Source organism: Rosa chinensis, chromosome 5 (assembly GCF_002994745.2).
Source record: "Rosa chinensis cultivar Old Blush chromosome 5, RchiOBHm-V2, whole genome shotgun sequence".
Classification (NCBI taxonomy): domain Eukaryota; kingdom Viridiplantae; phylum Streptophyta; class Magnoliopsida; order Rosales; family Rosaceae; genus Rosa; species Rosa chinensis.
The window spans coordinates 61011837-61029965 of record NC_037092.1 but is presented as its reverse complement, the minus strand read 5'-3'; the positions used below and the strand labels follow the sequence as shown (position 1 = coordinate 61029965).

General features: G+C 39.7%; 1 protein-coding gene and 1 pseudogene across 1 annotated transcript; one reads left to right on the top strand and one right to left on the bottom strand.

Annotated features, from left to right (window-relative positions):
• Nucleotides 1-56: 56 nt before the first annotated feature.
• On the bottom strand, nucleotides 57-11040 carry LOC112163784 (annotated as a pseudogene).
• A 4955-nt stretch (nucleotides 11041-15995) lies between these two features.
• On the top strand, nucleotides 15996-17265 carry LOC112163783. Its single transcript, XM_024300044.1, has 2 exons — nucleotides 15996-17168; nucleotides 17254-17265. Exons 1-2 carry the CDS (start codon nucleotides 15996-15998, stop codon nucleotides 17263-17265), a joined length of 1185 nt encoding a protein of 394 aa, XP_024155812.1.
• Nucleotides 17266-18129: the final 864 nt, after the last annotated feature.

The following is an 18129-nucleotide window of genomic DNA, read 5'->3' as shown; positions in this document are numbered from 1 at the left end:
AACTTCCTAGAGAAATATTGGGTATATTCTAATTGTAAAGCTTGATTACATTAAACTTAATTGGCAGTGGACATAAAAGAAATGAACATGTCCATTGAAAAACTCATAGGTAAGACCTCAACGTGAGCTACATCACCACCAACTTCATCAGCAAGATTTGCAATTGCACCATTTGCCAACTTCCGGCTTCTATCCTGCAAACAAAACAAACCTTGGAACTTTAATTGCACACATTGAGCCAACTAGTTCAGCAATAGCAAGTTAAAAGAACCAATTTTGATGCTCTCAGAACAAAAATTCAATCTAATTTTGTTAAATTTATGGAAGAGATACTTTGCACCAAATGACTTGGGGGCTTTGGATGACAGACGGTGAACTAACAAAACTTAGAACAAGTACCATGAGGGGTAACTTCGGTGGAGGCCTACTCCAGCCCCGACAACAACTAGTCCAAAAATTGATAAAAGTGAAAACCAATTCCACAAGATGTGGAGCTAGAGGAGAAGGCTAAGTTTCATCCCTCATGCACTGAAAATGGTGCCCTACACGCCGGAAAATGTGGAGAAATCATCGGCACCACCGAAGATTTGGGGCTTAGATTTCCTTCCTCGCCCAGCTATTGGACAAAGGGAGATTAGATACATGACGGCGGATAAGAGACGAATATGACGGCACTAAATGGATTGTCCAGGAAGACGGTGGTCTCTCTAAAACAAAAATGTTATAACAATTAGTCGTTCCATCGTATTTCCGTTTATGAAATACCATAATTCCAATTGTTTCGTGAAGTATCAATTTTGTAACCAATTGAGAGGAGCCCTTTCTGATGCAGAACGGATGGTATTCCAATTCGAAGAACAGCTGGATCGTGCTAAAGGAGGAAAACAAAAAGTGACTAGTAGACACGAAACAGCTCGGAGTCCGATTGGGACGTGCCTTACCGTTCAGGAAAGGGAATCGTGCCAGAAACAATACTCATTGCGTTGCCATGAGCTGTGGCCTTTTTCGGGCTTTCGGGGTCGTTTAGGGCCTCAAAACTGCATTTTTTCTATTTTTCGGAGTTTTGGTTTTCCTAGTTATTTTTGGATTGTTTTCGTTTTTACCCATGGGCTTTAGGCCTTTAGGGTTTCATTATTAGTCGCCCGGGTTATTTTTCTCTTATTTATGCGGCTGCAGAACCTATCTTTCAACTTTTAATCAATAAAATAGAGAATTTCTCTTTTATCTCTGGTGGACTCAAGAACCCTTTTGTTACGTTTATTGCTGGTAAACCTAGTTATCAATCTGACTGCGTCACTTTCAATCTGGTCGAGATGCTACATTCAGATAGTGCATCCGCCTCGGTTATGTAATGCTTGGAGAAGAGAAAAGGCAGAGGCTGAAAGCGTTGAAATTCTACCTTATGACCCTTACTTTGGCAAGTCTGGTTCGTATTTCTTCCAACTCTTCCTCATCATCAGCACCCTCAGCTATTGCTTCTTCCTGCAGAAGTAACATGGCATTTAATGCTCTCCTGCCTTGTTCAAAGCCAGGAACTTACGATAGAAACTGGAGTTTATCATATATATGACAGTTACATCACACATACCTCCTCTGCAGCTTGGGCACTAGCAGGTTGCTTCAACTTCTCATTCCTAACAGCTTCTGGAAGTTGTGCAGCAGTCTCACCGGCTGTGGCAGTCAAAACCTTATCAACTTCCTCCTCTATCTCGTCTTCATTGTCCTCCGAGTCTAGTGCCGTGTCAAGACTATCATTCACGATCTCTTCAATTACCCCAGCCTACGTCACACGCAATATATCAGTGCTTATTCAGTAGAGGACCTGATGAGGTTCAATAATCATGGGAACAACTAGATAGCCAAGGCAACAAGCATAATTATTATCAATGGCCAGTACACCAAAAAAGGTCTCCTATGATGAGCTTTGGCTTCCCAAATGGCAAAATCAGGTGGCCTTGGGTTAAAGAGACTCCATCATTAGAATTCTGCTTTTATTAATATTCAACATCTGTTGAATGTTTCTGGAAGTGAAGCATTTGGGCAGCTCAGATTTATGCCTATCACTTGGACGGTGATAGTATTTGAGACATCAGCCCTCCCCAAGTGTTTTCCGGGAAATGGAACAAAATTGCTTAATTAAATAGTACAGTAGGATTATATTTACTTCATAGGATTGGTAATGGCTCCTTTATATCCCTCTGGTATTACAATTGGCATCCTTTTGGGGCATTTATCTCCGCTTGCTTATGGCTTAAATGTTACAGAGCCCTCTATTTTTCATAGGGATGGTAAGGCCTGTTCTAACTAGATGATGATAGATGATCCACCCCTCATCCTCTCCTGGCTTACTAGTTACTAACTGAAATTCATGCATCCATAGCTAATATGAAAATCCAGTCCTTGTAGGCTAGGGGTGGTGAAATCTGGTATTTTCCCTCTTCAATGGTACTTTTTCTTCTGCTTCTGCCTGGAAGAAGCTGATCAGAAACTCCAAACCAACAGTTTGTTGTTGAAGTTGGTTTCGTTTGGTCAATCTATTCCTAGTATGGTTTGGCTATCTATTTCTGAGAATGATAAGGTGTGTTCTAACTAGATGGTTTTAGATGGTCCGGCCCTCGTCCTCTTCTAACTTACTACATGAAACTCATGTACTCCTGGCTGGATCTTGTGGAGTCATGAAATCTGGTGTTTGACTCTTCATATCTTTTCTTCTGCTTTTGGCTGGCTGCTCAGAACAAATTAACCTACAGTTTGTTGGTTGAAGTGGGTATAGTTTGGTCAGATGGAATGAGTTATGCATCTTGCAATCAAGGCCTCAGGGGGAAACTTATTACAAAATTGTTGCCTATTCGCACCAAATCGACAACAGCGACCAAAATTCAGGAAAAACTATTTGCTTCGTAGCTCCAAGGTTTTTGGTTTAATGTAGGTACTACTTACTATTTCCATACCACCCTAGACTCTTTAATGAGGAAAGAATGGAAAGATAGATTTTTTGGGTAATAAAAACTCTTATAATGCAATTTTAAGAATAATTCTTTGGTTAACCTCTTGGATGAACTAGCATATTCACCCCCAATGTTGATTAATATACTTTTACTTAATAAATTTATAATCCAACTGTCCATATCTTAAATTAGCATTTAAATATCATCTCTGTAAAAAATCAATCGAATCAGAAATCGTTTAATTATCTAATTGAACCAAACAAATGGATGGTTCTAACAAACACTTACTACTATTATGATGAACCGTCCATGTATTTCATAGAAATGAATAAGTAAAAAGTCTTCAATTTGATTGATTTTTTACATAGCTAATCTTTTTATTACATTATACAACATGAATGGTTGGATTATAAATTTATTAAGTAAAAGTATGTTAATCGACAATGAGGGTGAATATGCTAGTTCACCCTAGGGGTGAACCTAAGAATTGTCCCAATTTTAATTATCAATGAAAAGAAAGTATTGCTCAACATGTATATTTTATAGAAAATTACTCACAAGTGTCATTTTGAAACTTTAATTAGCCATAAGGCCACCTATTAATTTGTGTACACATAAGGCCATTTCAAACCCAAATTATTTTCAGCAATGACAATTTTGCCCATCCACCTTATAACAAATAAAAATTTCTAATATCTCTCCGCAATTATAAAAAAAGAAATTCTGATATCTCTCTCTCTCTCTCTCTCTCTCTCTCTCTCTCTCTCTCTCTCTCTCTCTCTCTCTCTCTCTCTCTCTCTCTCTCTCTCTCTCTCTCTCTCTCTCTCTCTCTCTCTCCAGCGAAACACATTTTCTCTCCACCATCACGTCAGCGACTGGAATTAAATCTCCGACGCCGTTGTAGACACCAAAAATTTAATGAAAATAAAATTCATTAAATAATTCGGTCACCACTTGAAATTATGACCGAACAAATTTATTCAGCATGTGGGTCCCGCAAATTGTCCACGTGGCTTGTGAGTCAGCAAAATCACGCAGACTCAAAGAATGACACTTGGCGATACATGAAAGGTTCGACGGCAATAAATGGATTTGCTCCGGCAAAATCAATTGATATTAAAGCGGATCAATCAAATCAATTGATTCCGAATAAAATCAATTGATTCCGAATAAATCAAGCATTAAATCTCGTCTGCTGATTAGATATCAATTTATTTAAATTGATAATCAAGACGAAAATCAGCCATCAAATTAATTGACTAATTCCTTAATAGTCATGATTAAATCAGTTAATTAAATCTGATTGATTTGATTATGCTATTAATGAAATACAATTAAAATCAGCCATCAAATTGATTGGCTCAATTCCTTAATAGTCGTGATTAAATCGATCAATTAAAGCTGATTGATTTGATTAAGCTATTAATGAAAATGCAATTAATTACGTGTCATCAAGTCATTCCAAATCGAGAGAGACGCCGACACTATAAATACCCCTTCTCAAAACAAGAGAATGACTTTTGGAGCCGGAGAGAAATCACTCCCAAAGTTCATAAGTCTTCAAGCGCGTGAAGAGCCTTCAAGCTGCCAAATAGCCTGTTCATCACCAACCTCAAGTCAAAGCACTCGTCACGTGTCAACCCTTGTGGCCATCATACGACTCAAGACCAATCGTCAATCGCCCTTGAGCCAAGTACACCATCGAGGACGACGACAGACAGAGGGACGCAAGCAGACGGAAGAAATCTCTCCAAAGCTCAGAAGTCTCCCAAGCTCGTGAAGAACCATCAAGCTACCAAATAGCCGGTCTCTTCACCTCGCTGACTTCAGACAAGCAGGGGAAATCACCTACAAGCTCGGAAGTCGTCAAACACGCGGAGAATCAACAAGCACCAAACACATGTGCTGATTCATCCACCATCAAAAGCCATACTCGCCACGTGACACCGCTCGTGGTTCAAATCTGATCAAGTTCAAGCCTCTACAGCCCTTGATCATCCGACGTCTTCAAGTTGTCTTCAACAAAGTAAATCCTCTACAAGTTCTCCATCAAGCTCGTGGAGAATCAACAAGCACCAAACACACGTGCTGGTTCATCCCCTACCAAAGCCGAAGAACACTCATCACGTGACACCACTCGTGGCCTAAATCCGATCAAGATCAAGCTTCTATAGCCCTTGGTCAATCATCTTCCTCAAATCGTCAACATAGCAGGAAGTCCACATTGCAACCGTTTGATTCAAGATCAAGTGCTCGCCACCCTTGGATTAAATCAACGTCAGAGATCGAATCAGAGGAGAATCTTGTGAAAGAGCATCTACAGAGATTGTAACCCGCATTTAAATTAATAAAATTATTATTTTGTACACGTGTCCTTCTTTCATTCGTTGCAAGATTTTTCGTGTTTACAGCCGTTTCGCGATTGGATCTCCAACGCACAAACTAGATCTCTGATGCACGACGCCAACTGGAACAAGATCTCTAATTCTCTCCTCTTCATCTCAACTCCATCGGCCACGTCTCCGGCTTAGGCTACCTCAACGATTCCTTTAGATTCCTCCATCTCAGGTGTGTTTTGATTGTAGTCCTTCTACGTTCATAGTCGTCGTCCTCCACAGCTTGAGCTTTGCAATCGAAATCCGACTACTAGTGTTAGTGGTAAAGCCTTCAAGTCAATAACTCGGTAAGTAGATTTGGTTCAGAGATCGGCTTTTGAAATTCCTAGCTTAGAATGATATCGGCTTTTCATGTTGTATTCAAATTTTGTTTAATTGATGAATCGATGCTAAATTGATTTCAGAAGTTGATGCAAAATGAGCTCGTTCTCCATCACACGGAAGAGGACTCCCTTCCAAAAGCACAGAGAGGGAGAAAAAGGCCAAGAAAAAGGTATTGTACTAGTGAATTTGTTAATTTTAAATTTTTTTTTTCCCTAATTCAATCTCCTTTTGATCGAGCAGTTTGAGTTTACCAAGATTTGTAATTACCTAGTGAATTTGTGAATTTCAAATGGGCAATGAAATTCTATAAATGCTTTTCTGAGGTGAAATAGCATGCTGCCAAGTTTTCTCTAGAATTAAATAGCCAATATAGTGGTTGTGTGTGTAGCAGAGTCTTTATGCAGGACATAGTGGCTATGATTACTAATCATGCTTTAAAAATTGTTGTAGTGTTGGAGAAAGCAATCTGCTCCCAAAGCTTTGCAGACTGTGATTTATCAAAGTTTGGACTGTGATGATAATGCTTTATTTGATATGGTTTATTGGTTTCTTTTATTGATTATGCATCCTCAAAGTATACATGACTCTCTGTTCTTTGGCCTGTAATGAATATAATTTATTGATATTGCAAGCATGAATTTGGAGATGGCTTTGGGTTGGTAAGTCCATTTTGTTGCTACTTTTATATGGCTGCAAGTGTAACTGGCAGGGTTTAAATTAGTGATTTGGCTTTATTAGTTTTGACAATCAACTAAATTCTATCATTAGCTTCCTTCTCCTTATCCAAATCTTTTTACATTTATTTGTTTAATGTAATGCTTTTAATTTTTTGCTGCGATAGGTATTTAGACATGTAGTTTCATGTGGTGGGACAAGATATAGGAAAACAGAAAGATATTAAAACCTAATACTTAGTTGTAGTTGAAAGTGATACATGCAACTTTGCTCTGGCTAAATGCTCTGTGTTGAACATTGAGACAGTTTGTGATAACCATATTGTCTAACTTGACAGTGACTCTCAAATTACTAGGTTTGTAGATGGTTTTTCTATTTTTTTTTTCTTTGATTGATTTCAAGTCAGTAGCTCTCCATGATTGTTGTAGTAGCTTTTCAACACATAAATAGTACCTTTCTATGGCTACGGTAATATATTTTTAAGTTGATGCCAATGGCTTTTCTGTTTTCGTTTTGGTCAATTTCAAGTTAGCTGTAACTATTACAGTGGTTTTTTAACACAGTGATAGTAGGTTTTATATCCCTATGTTAGTATCTTTTCAATCTGATGTTAGTAGCTTTGTAGATTTTTTATAGGTATTTTCTGTGTCTATGTCAATAGCTTTTTGTTACTGGTCCAGTAGCTTTGTACATGTATTATAGTAGCTTTATGTACCTATGACAGTGGCTTTTTAGATTTTTTTATTATTGGTCCAATTGATAAAGATTGCCATGTTTGCGATGCAGTGGTACATTGCTATTTTTAGTTTTAATTTCAAATACTAATATTTTGTTGTATTTTTGTTCTTGCAGAATTCTTCTCCTTTGCATTTGTAGTAGTAGATTCGAAAATCATGTGAATTTGGATATTGAAGCCTCCATTGACCAAGAGATCATTCGGCCAACTAAGAAATGTTGAAATGAAGTCTTGTGCTGAAGATGGCAAAATTATGCCCGTGTGTTTAGAGCATCACGTACCATTGAAAAATGACAGTAGCATTACAACATTGACAGTAGCTTTATACAACTATTGTAATAGATTTTCACAACTATGGTAGTGACTTTTGACAACTATTGAAGTTGCTTTTTACATAGTGATATCATTGTTGAATGCTGCATACTTTTTATATCATTGAATATGGTTTCTTTTCTCGATTGTAGTACAGTAATTTTTGTTGCTGGTGACAGTAGCTTTTGTGACCTCGTTGGAAATCTCCGTAGTTTTTGTTAGAGACAGTAGTTTTTGTTGCTGGTGATAGTATCTTTTATGACCTCGCCGGAAATCTCACCAGCGTAGCTTTTGTTGCTAGTGATAGTAGCTTTTATTGCTAATGACAGTAGTTTTTGTGACCTCGTCGGAGGTTGCCGGAAATCTCATTAGAGTAGCTTTTGTTGCTAGCCACAGTACCTTTTGTGGTTGCCGGAGTTTGCCGGAAGTTGGCCGGAGACCAGCTGGAGTTCGCCGAAATTGGTTGGAGGTCGACCGGAATTGACCGGAGACCTCATCAGAGAGGAGAGAGAAAATGGTTGTTGACTTTTTAATCTAGTGGCATTTATGTAAATATGTTAGTTTTTATATCTAAAATATAACACAATTTTTAATCTAGTGGCCTTAGAGCATCTCCAATAGTAGAAATTGTTTTTTAGTTAAATTTAGCTAAAATTGTGAAATATAGCTATTGATTTAGCAATGTTACTCTAGCAATAGTACCTATTTGTAAATAATAACTATATTTTGCCAAATTGTAAACTAACATGTGGATGAAAGAAAAGAGAGAAATATAACTTTTGCTTTAGCTATGTAGGATACACTAGCTAAGGGCATCTCCAACAGACTAATTAAATTCAAATTATAGCTATGGGAAAAAGATGCAAACAATACCCAACCTATGGCCCACTAGTAACTTCAGTACCCAAGTTTTCAAAACTATCACAATGGTACCTGAAGTTCAGACCCCGACCCAACTTTAGTACCTAAAACACTGTTGGCCGTTACGGAGTTAGTCAACTGTCAAATTTTGAAGGGTATTTTCGTCATTTCACTAAATTTCTTCTTCTTCCTCAAGCTCTCTTCATCTTCTTCTTCCTCCTAACTCTGTCATCATCTTCTCCAGACCATTGGCAAAAGAATGAAACCCAGAATTGGGGCAAATTAACTTCATTTCTTGGATCTGATCAGGCATCAACCATCTTTCTCTCTTTTTTTCTTTTCTTTGGGCTGGGTCACAATTTTTTTTTTCCACTCTTTCTCTCTTCTTCCTTTTTTCTTTTCTCTCTTCTTCTTCCTTCCCCTGCTGGTAGATCAAGGGTGGGCAGGCTGTAGGCTTGCTGCGCTGGGTGGGCTGCGCAAGCGCAGGCGCGGGACGCAGGGCTGCTGATGCTGGGGCAGTAGCGCGGAGGGAGATGTACGCGCAGAGGGGGGGCTAGGCGAGGCTGGGCAGCGCTCGCCCTGGTGTGCTGGTCTGGCCGGCTATGGGGCTTCGCGGAAGGGGTTGCAGCACCAGGGGGCTGGGCTGGAGAGGAGGAGGCGCGGGACTGCTGGAACCAGCGCTCGGCCTGGTGTGCTGGTCTGGCCAGCTGTGGGGCTTCAACTAGCGATTCCACCACCGAGATCTCTCACCGAGCTCCCTAAACTCTCTCTCTCTCTCTCTCTCTCTCTCTCTCTCTCTCTCTTTCTCTCTCTCTCTCTCTCTCTCTCTCTCTCTCTCTCTCTCTCTCTCTCTCTCTCTCTCTCTCTCTCTCTCTCTCTCTCTCTCTCTCGTTGAAAATAGAATTTTTTTTTCCTCCTAATTTTCCATTTGAAACATACACACAAGATTTCTTTGGGTTGTAATTGAAGAATGGATTTGAGCCTATATTCTTTCCCTAACCTCCCCTAAAGATGCTTGCCGATTAGCCTTGGTCTCCTCTACGTTTGGATCTGCAGATGGCAACCATGGTGGGAACTGGGAATGGTGGAGGTAAAGACAGAGGGTCGGTTTTACCCCTAAGAAAATGCCACGTGGCATGATAGTTAACGCCCTCATGGACGGCAGGTATGAAAGGTGGGTCGGGCAGGATATTTGGGGTACCATTGTGATAGTTTTGAAAACTTGGGTACTGAAGTTACTAGTGGGCCATAGGTTGGGTACTGTTTGTATTTTTTTCCCTATAGCTATATATAACTATTTTTAAAGTAAAATTCAACTCCAACATACTAGTTATAACAAAGTTAAATTTAGCTTTAGCTAAATTGGCTAGCTATATTTAGCTAGAGAATCATGCATAGCTAAAACAAAAGTTATATTTATCTCTCATCTTTTGTCCACATGTCAGTTTATGATTCGATAAAATATAGTATATTATTTATAAATAGCTACTACTGCTGGAGTAACATTGTTAAATCAATAGCTATATTTCACAATTCTAGCTAAATTTAACTAGAAAATAATTCTTACTATTGGAGATGCTCTAAATATAGCTAATCATTTTAGCTATAGTTAAATTTAACTTACCTATGGCTAGTCTGTTGGAGCTGAATTTTGCATTAAAAATAGTTATATATAACTAAAAATTGAGTTTAGCTACTTTGTTGGAGATGCCCTTATGAGGGAAAAAATTAATTTGTGGCCTTATGGCTAAAAAAACATTTAAAGATGCACTTATATATAATTAACTCTATATTCTATATATACAATAAATTTGAAGCTAAGAAAACAAAAGCCATCAACTTTATGCATATTTGTTAGAAGAAGGTGTACCTTAGTCATCTCCTTGCCAAATTCGTGCATTGTACGTAACAGCCACTTCTGGAGCCTTCATCGGGTTATTAACAAGCTTCATGACCTCAGCACTCTTGGATAAATGGCCGACAGTACGAGCTATGGCTGCAAAATTAACGCATATGTATGAGAAGAATTAAATCAAACAACACAACTGAAGAGAGGGGAAAAAACAAAAAAAAAAGCCCGAGAGCATATACTATTACATTAATAACATTATTAGTAACCATAGCTGCACCAAAATATGCTTGTCCTTGCTATTCACTCAATTTAATCCTTATTCTTATCTCACCATTTTATCAACTCAACATCCTAGTAGAACATAGGAATTATCTTCACCGGACTAAAATATATTGGCTAGACTTAAAAGAGTTCCGAGATAACTTTGCACGTATTTTGTTTCAGGGTGGCTAGTTTAATCATCTATAAGATCTAAGATGTCATTGGAACCTATTAGAAAGAAATTACATTCTAGGAACTTAGGACTTTCACACAAGTCACCCAACAAGAGTTCAGTCATGTCTTTCTGGTTGACTTAACTTCTCTATTTTGTTTTTACATTTATAAAAATTAATTTTCTGGACACCACTTGATTCGTTTACTTTTTAGTTAGTGTTGATTTAGGTTTCAGTGAGATTCGTTTACTCCTCTAGGTCTACATCTTGTTCATCCTCGGAGTTTGGATCTCGTCTGACCCCATCTTCACTGCTTATGGGAAACCCACCAACCTTTGAGTAATAACACATCAAGAGCACAAGGGCAACTCCTACCAATTCCCAACGTAGCCGCCAAGCCACCAAACATGTAAATCAACGGACAGTGCACTAGTGACCAATGAGTTGTCACATGTGGTGGTGGTGGTGATGACCTAGCTGTGATATTACAAGGCCCTGTCATATGTAGCTTTGAAACTCTACTTTCGAAACTGAAGGAGGAGAAAAGTAGAGAATTTAAGGAAAATAGCAGAGCCCAAGATGTGGATACGGTGGGTTTCTTACCGTGGAGCCAAGTTTATCTTGTATCTTATATATAATAATAATGGGAGAATTTCTATTTGGATCACCAATTATTTTCTCAAATGACGTCTCATACTCATACCTTTTACTATTTTATATCTGTCATTTGCCTTTTTTATTTAAGCAATACTTTCATTAAATTATGAATGAACATAGAAAGCTCTTTATTTGCTTTTTTTATACTTCTTAGTTTGCTATTTTGTCTCACAAACATCTTATATGTTTTGTTAGTAAGATATGAAAGTTGGCGAAGTTTGTTGTGCACAATCACCATTAGAAGTAAAAGAAATACTATATTTATTGATAACGAAAAGTGTACAAACATTTTTCTCCATCCAATTTTTACATCCTTTTATATATATATATCAAAAAATCCTAATCACCATTAGGAGTAAAAGATTTATTATATTTATAGGATAAAGAAAAGTTTATCCCCAAAAAAAAAAATGTTTATATACATTATATGCAACAATACAATTACCCCAACATTAAAGAAAAGTAAATCTCTAATTTTTGTTGGGGTAAAGAAAAAGGAAAGCTAATGACGGTATTAATCATAATATATGATATCTAGCTATATCGTAATTAATTTTCGTCATATGAGGGTATTTACTCATATATAGTTGCTTTTGTCATGTTTTTCTCTAATCTTCCCTCACTTCATGCATTTACTTGCTTCTGTACGTTCAATATATATAAGATATTTTTTTCTCTAAAAAAAAATGGGAGGTGCTGTAGCACATCCTAGCACCCCCTTGGTTTCATGCCTGACCTGATAGAACACCAGATTGTGATATATATCATCATCTCCCTTAAATTAAAACTACATTTCATTACTCTATGGTTAACAAGATCAACAATGGCTGTGTATGTGCCTAGAACTCCGGCAAGAACTCCAAACGCAATTATACATATATGCAGTGAGTAAGCTATCTATGTTTACACCAAACACCATGTACTCAATGGTTTACAAGATCAACAATTGCTACAGTGGCTACTATCTTGCAGCTCCAAGTACTAAAGCTATGGGTAAGGTTGATGTAGCATGCGCAGAGCAGTAAAAAGGATGCTGAGACAACAAAAATGGATCCCAATAAGCCCATTAGGGTCTCAAAATAGGGAAAGAAAAAGGCTAATAAGGTATTGCTAGCCAAAATTACTAACCTAATTGCTCACTGAATTAAAATCCTATTTTGGTAGTAGAAGCACTAGGGGTAACAATCGGTGCATAGTGGGTAATCGGTGTTAATAGTAATGTATAAATAGCGATTTTCGCACCGGCTTCTGAGGTGGTGAGGTTGAGGGTAATCTAAGATTTCACTCCTCCTCCGTTCATAAGATAGCCAATCACGGCTGTAACCAAGCAAGTCGTGGTGGTGAGAAGAAAGTTGCATGCACGTGATTGGCTATCTTATGTACGGAGGAGGAGTGAAATCTCATATTACCCTCAACCTCCCCACCTCAGAAGCAGGTGCGAAAATCGCTATTTATACATTACTATTAATATTGATTACCCTCTATGCATCGATTGTCACCCCTATAGCTTCTGCTATGGGTCTCCTGCCTCAGAACTACCAAAATAGGAGTTTAATTCAGAGAGATATTAGGCTAGTAATTTTGGCTGGCAATACCTTATTAGCCTTTTTCTTTCCCTATTTTGAGACCCTATGGGCCTACTGAGATCCATTTTTGCTGTCTCAACATCTTTTTTACTGCCATGCGCATGCTACATCAAGCCTACTCATAGCTTTAGTACTTGGAGCTACAAGACAGTTGCCACTGTAGCCATTGTTGATCTTGTAAACCATTGAGTAAATGGTGTTTGGTGTTTAGTGTAAACATACACCGCATGTAGAATGGCATGATTGGCTATCTCATCAACACCTGCAATATATGCATATACCAAATTCCATGAAATTAAACAACAAATTATTATGAAAGACATAAGATTAGAGTTCAAGTGCATGCTAGCGAGATTACCTTAATGAACTGATGTCGATGTCTCATAGATATATAAATGGAAGGTAGAACCGAGTGGCCCGCGAAGCAGAAAATGTAGAAACTCAAGGCTGTCGGGATTCCACTCATGTTCCACAACTGATGTAATGCCCCGTACCTATTAATTACTTTTTACCGTGGTTGACCGAGGAGTGACTTTTTCTTTAGTCCGGTAAATTAGGAAATTTATTTGAGATTGTCGTAGAATACGCAAAATCGAGTTCGTGGACACGAAGTTTGTTTAAATCGGAGTTTTTACGGAAAAGTTATGATCAAAAATAGAAAGTACTATTCATAGCATGGTTATTTTTTTTAGATGAGTTATTATTGTGGAAAAGAGGGAATAAAAACAGAAAAGGAAGAGAGAGAAATCGGTTTCCCGATTCCAGCCCCCCCCCCTTCCTTTCTTCCTTCTTTCTTTTCTCTTCTTTCTTTTCTTTCTCTTTCTGCAAACCGGAGCCACTTTTTCCGGTGAAACCACCGCCACCGGCCGCACCACCGGCCATTAGAGGATCTTCTCTTCCTCCTCTTGCATCTAATGTAAGTATTTCACCTTGGGTAGCTTTGGTTTTGGAGATATGAGGAAAATTGCAGAAATGGAAAAAAATGGATTTTTGCTTTGATCTCAGTTTTCCGGCGATTTCCGGTCAAATTTCTTTGGGTTTTGGTTGTTGGTGAGTTGCTGAATGAGTTCCTAACCTTGTTGCAGCTTGTTTTGGGCTGTGGAGGAAGATTTGAAGGTGTTTGAGACTGTGAACAGTACCGTGAACAGTAACTCTCGAATTCTTGGGTTCTTGTTTGATTTTTCTGGATATTTTTGCTTGTTTTTGGTGGCTGCTGCAGGTTTAGAGATAGTTGTGTGGGTTATGAAGTTGATTTTGGAATAAATAGGTTGATTGGAATTGAATTTAATCTTTGAGTTTGTGTTAAACTTGAAGTTTGTTTGATATTGAGTTTTCTTTGGTTGTGATGTTGAACATGGTTGATGGATTTGTCATGTTTGTAGTGTTGGGTGAAAACTCTTGGTAAAGGGCTATTATGAATTATTTGTTAGGAAGTAGAGAGAATTTGAGATTGTTAGAGTTGAAATTGTGATTTTGCAAAGGAGAGAAAAATTAAGAAAGAATGTGGAATTGTTCTATTTTGTGGAGGAGTTTGGAGTGGAGATTGTGTTTTGGAAAAGAGAATTTAGAGAGGAGTTGAAATTGAGAGATGGGAATGTGAGTGGAAATAAGGAAGGTTAAGAATGAATTTGGAAATTTTTGGAAAGGATTTATATTATAATTTGGTGGTAATTTTTGATGAAGGAAGTGAATTAAAAATTTGTTTAGTTATCGAAAGGTTCTTGTGAAGATTTAAATTAAGTGAAGTCCTTGATCGATTGAGAATCGAATTAAAAATCGGTTGAGTAGTTTGAGTTAGAGGGCATTGAGATTGTAAAGAAATGATAGAATTTAATCTCAAATTAATGGATGGGCGTTTTATAACCATTTGTGAATAACGGATGCTTATTCCGAGGGGAATGAGTTGTTTTTGAGAGTATCTCATTATATGGTTAATTATATCCTATTTTATTGTGACAGGACGTACTGAGCCCTCGAGCGAGGAGGACACAGACAGGCAGCAGGGTTAGCTGCGGGATTCACTTGTGAGTGGACTTTTATTTTGTTAAAATAATGCATGCAGCATGGTATTAAGTTTTGAAATGTGATTTTATGGAAAGAAAAGGATTAAAAAGGAAACAGTTGACAAGGAGGCCAGTTTGGCGCATGCGTATCTTACCTAGTTGGCAGACCCTTCTAGGTAATAGTCTGGTTGGCAGTCCCTTCCAGACTACAGCTCGGGTGGCAGTCCCACCCGATGCGTCATCTGGTCGGCAGTCCCTTCCAGATGACTTGAGGTAGTTAGTCGGCAGTCCCTTCTACTACCTGTGGCTAGTTGGCAGTCCCAACTAATCACCGCCTCCTACTCCGGTTGGCAGTCCCTTCCGATGCGTCATCGGGTGGCAGTCCCTCCCTGATGGCATGAGATGCCTAGGAAGCAGTCCTTCCTAGTAATCAAATGAGTTTCTTGGAAAAAAAAAAGACTCGCTGCATGATGGTTTTGTTAAAAGAGAAATGGGGAAGCATACCATAAATTGTTTTGATTCTAGTTTCGGTTTTGTCCACTCACTCTAATGGATTTTATATGTTTTCCCCTGGGCCCTTCGTTTTCAAATGCCCAGATTTCAGATTAGCCGAGATTGCGTCCAGGCTCAAGGACTTTGGGAATCAGCGCTTCCGTTTTTGTCCGTAGGTTATTACTTAACCTACCTTGTATGATATCGGCTTAGTTTTAGTGTTGCTCTGATAAGCCTTTTCTTTTGATTTTGATGGATGTTGTTGTTCGGATTGTGGTTGCTTACGGAGGTTGTATTGGGCTTTGAACTTTCCGGATGTAATATATGTGCTTGGATTGTAAATATGATATTGTAGGTTGAGTAGAAGTTAATGTTGTAATCATATCCAGGTTTGTGAAATTTTTGGGTAGCCCATATTTAGGGGAGGTTCTGCCGAATTTTCGGTAGGATTTCGCTTAATGTGGGCCCCGCAGGCTCGTATCCAGGTAATTGGGGTGATTCCTGGGTCGGGTCCTGTCAGTTGGTATCAGAGCACTAGGTTATTAGATTCTGTGGCCGATATCTTCTTATAGTTGTCTTACATGCTTGATAGTATTCAGTACCTCCCGAGTGATGGCCCGACTGCAGCGGTTCCCCATCATATACTCTTCGGTGCTGACGTACCAATCAAGTATGTAAGATAGTTGTTGTTGGTATAAATATCTTGGTGTAACTCAGTTATGGGAATTTCAGGTGGAATGAGACCCGGACGCAGATCTCGTGCTGGCAGGAACCATTCACCCGCTAGTGAGGGTGATGATGAGCATGTTCCTCGTGGGTTGTTACGGACCGTGGAGCGGTTGTTTGAGCGTTTTGCAGCGGCTCTCCCCAATCCTAGGACTGACTATACTGTGGAGCGTGCCAGACGCCATGGGGCGTATACTTTCTCTAGTGCTCCTACGGAGTCCGTAGCAGGAGACTGGATTACCCGCATGGAGAGAGTATTTGAGTCCTTGGGTTGTCCAGCTACTAGGAGGGTTCCTTTGGCTATTGACCTCCTAGACGGGGATGCATGGCTTTGGTGGCAGGGTACCAGGAATATGGGTTATGATCCAACTACCATGACTTGGGAAGAGTTCAAAACGGAGTTCTCAAATCGGTACTATAATCAGGCATCCCAGCACCGTCTCCGATTTGAGTTCATGCAGTTGAAGCAGACTGAGGAGATGACTGTGTTACAGTATGAGGAGCGTTTCATTGCTTTGTCTCGGTTTGCCCCTGAGTTGGTGGCGACAGAAAAGTTGAAGGTTGATCAGTTTATCAATGGCCTTCTACCTGTATATCGGGATTGGTTGGCGCCTCATGATTATCCGACTTTTAAGTTAGCTGTGGAGGCTGCCATGAGGTGTGAGGCTAGATATCTGGACGGTTCCCGACCTTTGGAGATTGGCGGTCCCAGTCAGGGGCCATCTAAGAGAATTGCCTCTAGTTCGGGTTCTGCATCGTCATCAGGCAGTAGACCGAGCAGTTCAGATTCTAGCTCTCGTCAGCGTTTCAGGGGACGCTTCAGGAGGCCTGGGCAGACTGGTAGGAGACAGTCCAGGGGTGGCACTGCTAGTTCCAGTGGAGGCTTTGGTAGACAGGCGATTCCGAGAGACTATCCCCAGTGTGCTACTTGTGGTAGACACCATGCAGGCCCGTGTCAGGCAGGTGTGGGGACTTGTTACCAGTGTGGCCAGTGGGGTCACTACAGGAGAGAATGCCCTCAGTTGACTCAGGGAGCCTTCACTACTACTGGTCAGAGTATGGGTCAGACCTCTGTGGGTGCTACTAGTTCGGGTTCTCAGGGCAGTTTGTCAGGCAGGAGCAGCACACAGCCGGGTCGTGGACAGAGAGGGCGTCCAGTGACCCAGGCCCGTCTTCATGCTATGACCCACCAGGAGGGTCGCACTGCACCGAACGTCATTATGGGTATGTTAATTGTTTTTGGTCAACCAGCTTTCATTTTGATTGATCCTGGAGCCTCTCACTCCTTTATGTCTAAGAGGTTTTCTTTCTTTGCTAATGTGCCCCATCTCTCCTACTCGGAGAGTGGCATGTTGTTCTACCATCGGGGGAAAGACATAGAATTGAATGGGTACATCGTTTTTGTGGAGTGTTTGTAGAAGGAGTTTGCTTAGAGGCGGACTTGATTCCATTTGAGTTGGTGGAGTTTGATGTAATCCTCGGGATGGATTTCCTACGGATGCATCATGCCTTAGTGGATTGCTTTTGTAGTACTGTATTATTTCGGAGTCCGGGTAAGCCAGTTGTCACCTTTTATGGTGAACGGGAGGTTCTCCCATCTTGCATGATCTCAGCTTTAACTGCTAAGAAGATGTTGAGTAAGGGTTGCCAAGCTTATTTGGCACATGTGGTGAATTCAAATACCGAAGTTATGGATCTTAGCCAAATTCCTGTTGTTGGTGACTATCCAGATGTATTTCCAGAAGAATTGCCTGGATTGCCCCCGGTGCGAGAGATAGACTTTACCATTGATTTACTTCCAGGTACAACACCCATCTCTCAAGCACCTTATAGAATGGCACCGGCGGAACTGAAGGAGTTGTATGTACAGTTGCAGGAGTTAACGGATAAGGGATTTATACGACCTAGTGTATCTCCCTGGGGCGCACCTGTGTTGTTTGTGAAGAAGAAAGATGGTACTTTGAGGCTTTGTATTGATTACCGGAAACTAAACAGGGTGACTATAAGGAATAAATATCCCTTGCCCCGCATTGATGATTTGTTTGACCAGTTGAGGGGTGCTAAAGTTTTCTCAAAGATTGATTTGAGATCTGGTTATCATCAGTTAAGGATTAAAGAGGAGGATGT

Bases quoted from the DNA above. Each gene is read 5' to 3' on its own strand.
- LOC112163783 (XM_024300044.1), top strand. From the start codon at position 15,996: ATGGGAATTTCAGGTGGAATGAGACCCGGACGCAGATCTCGTGCTGGC.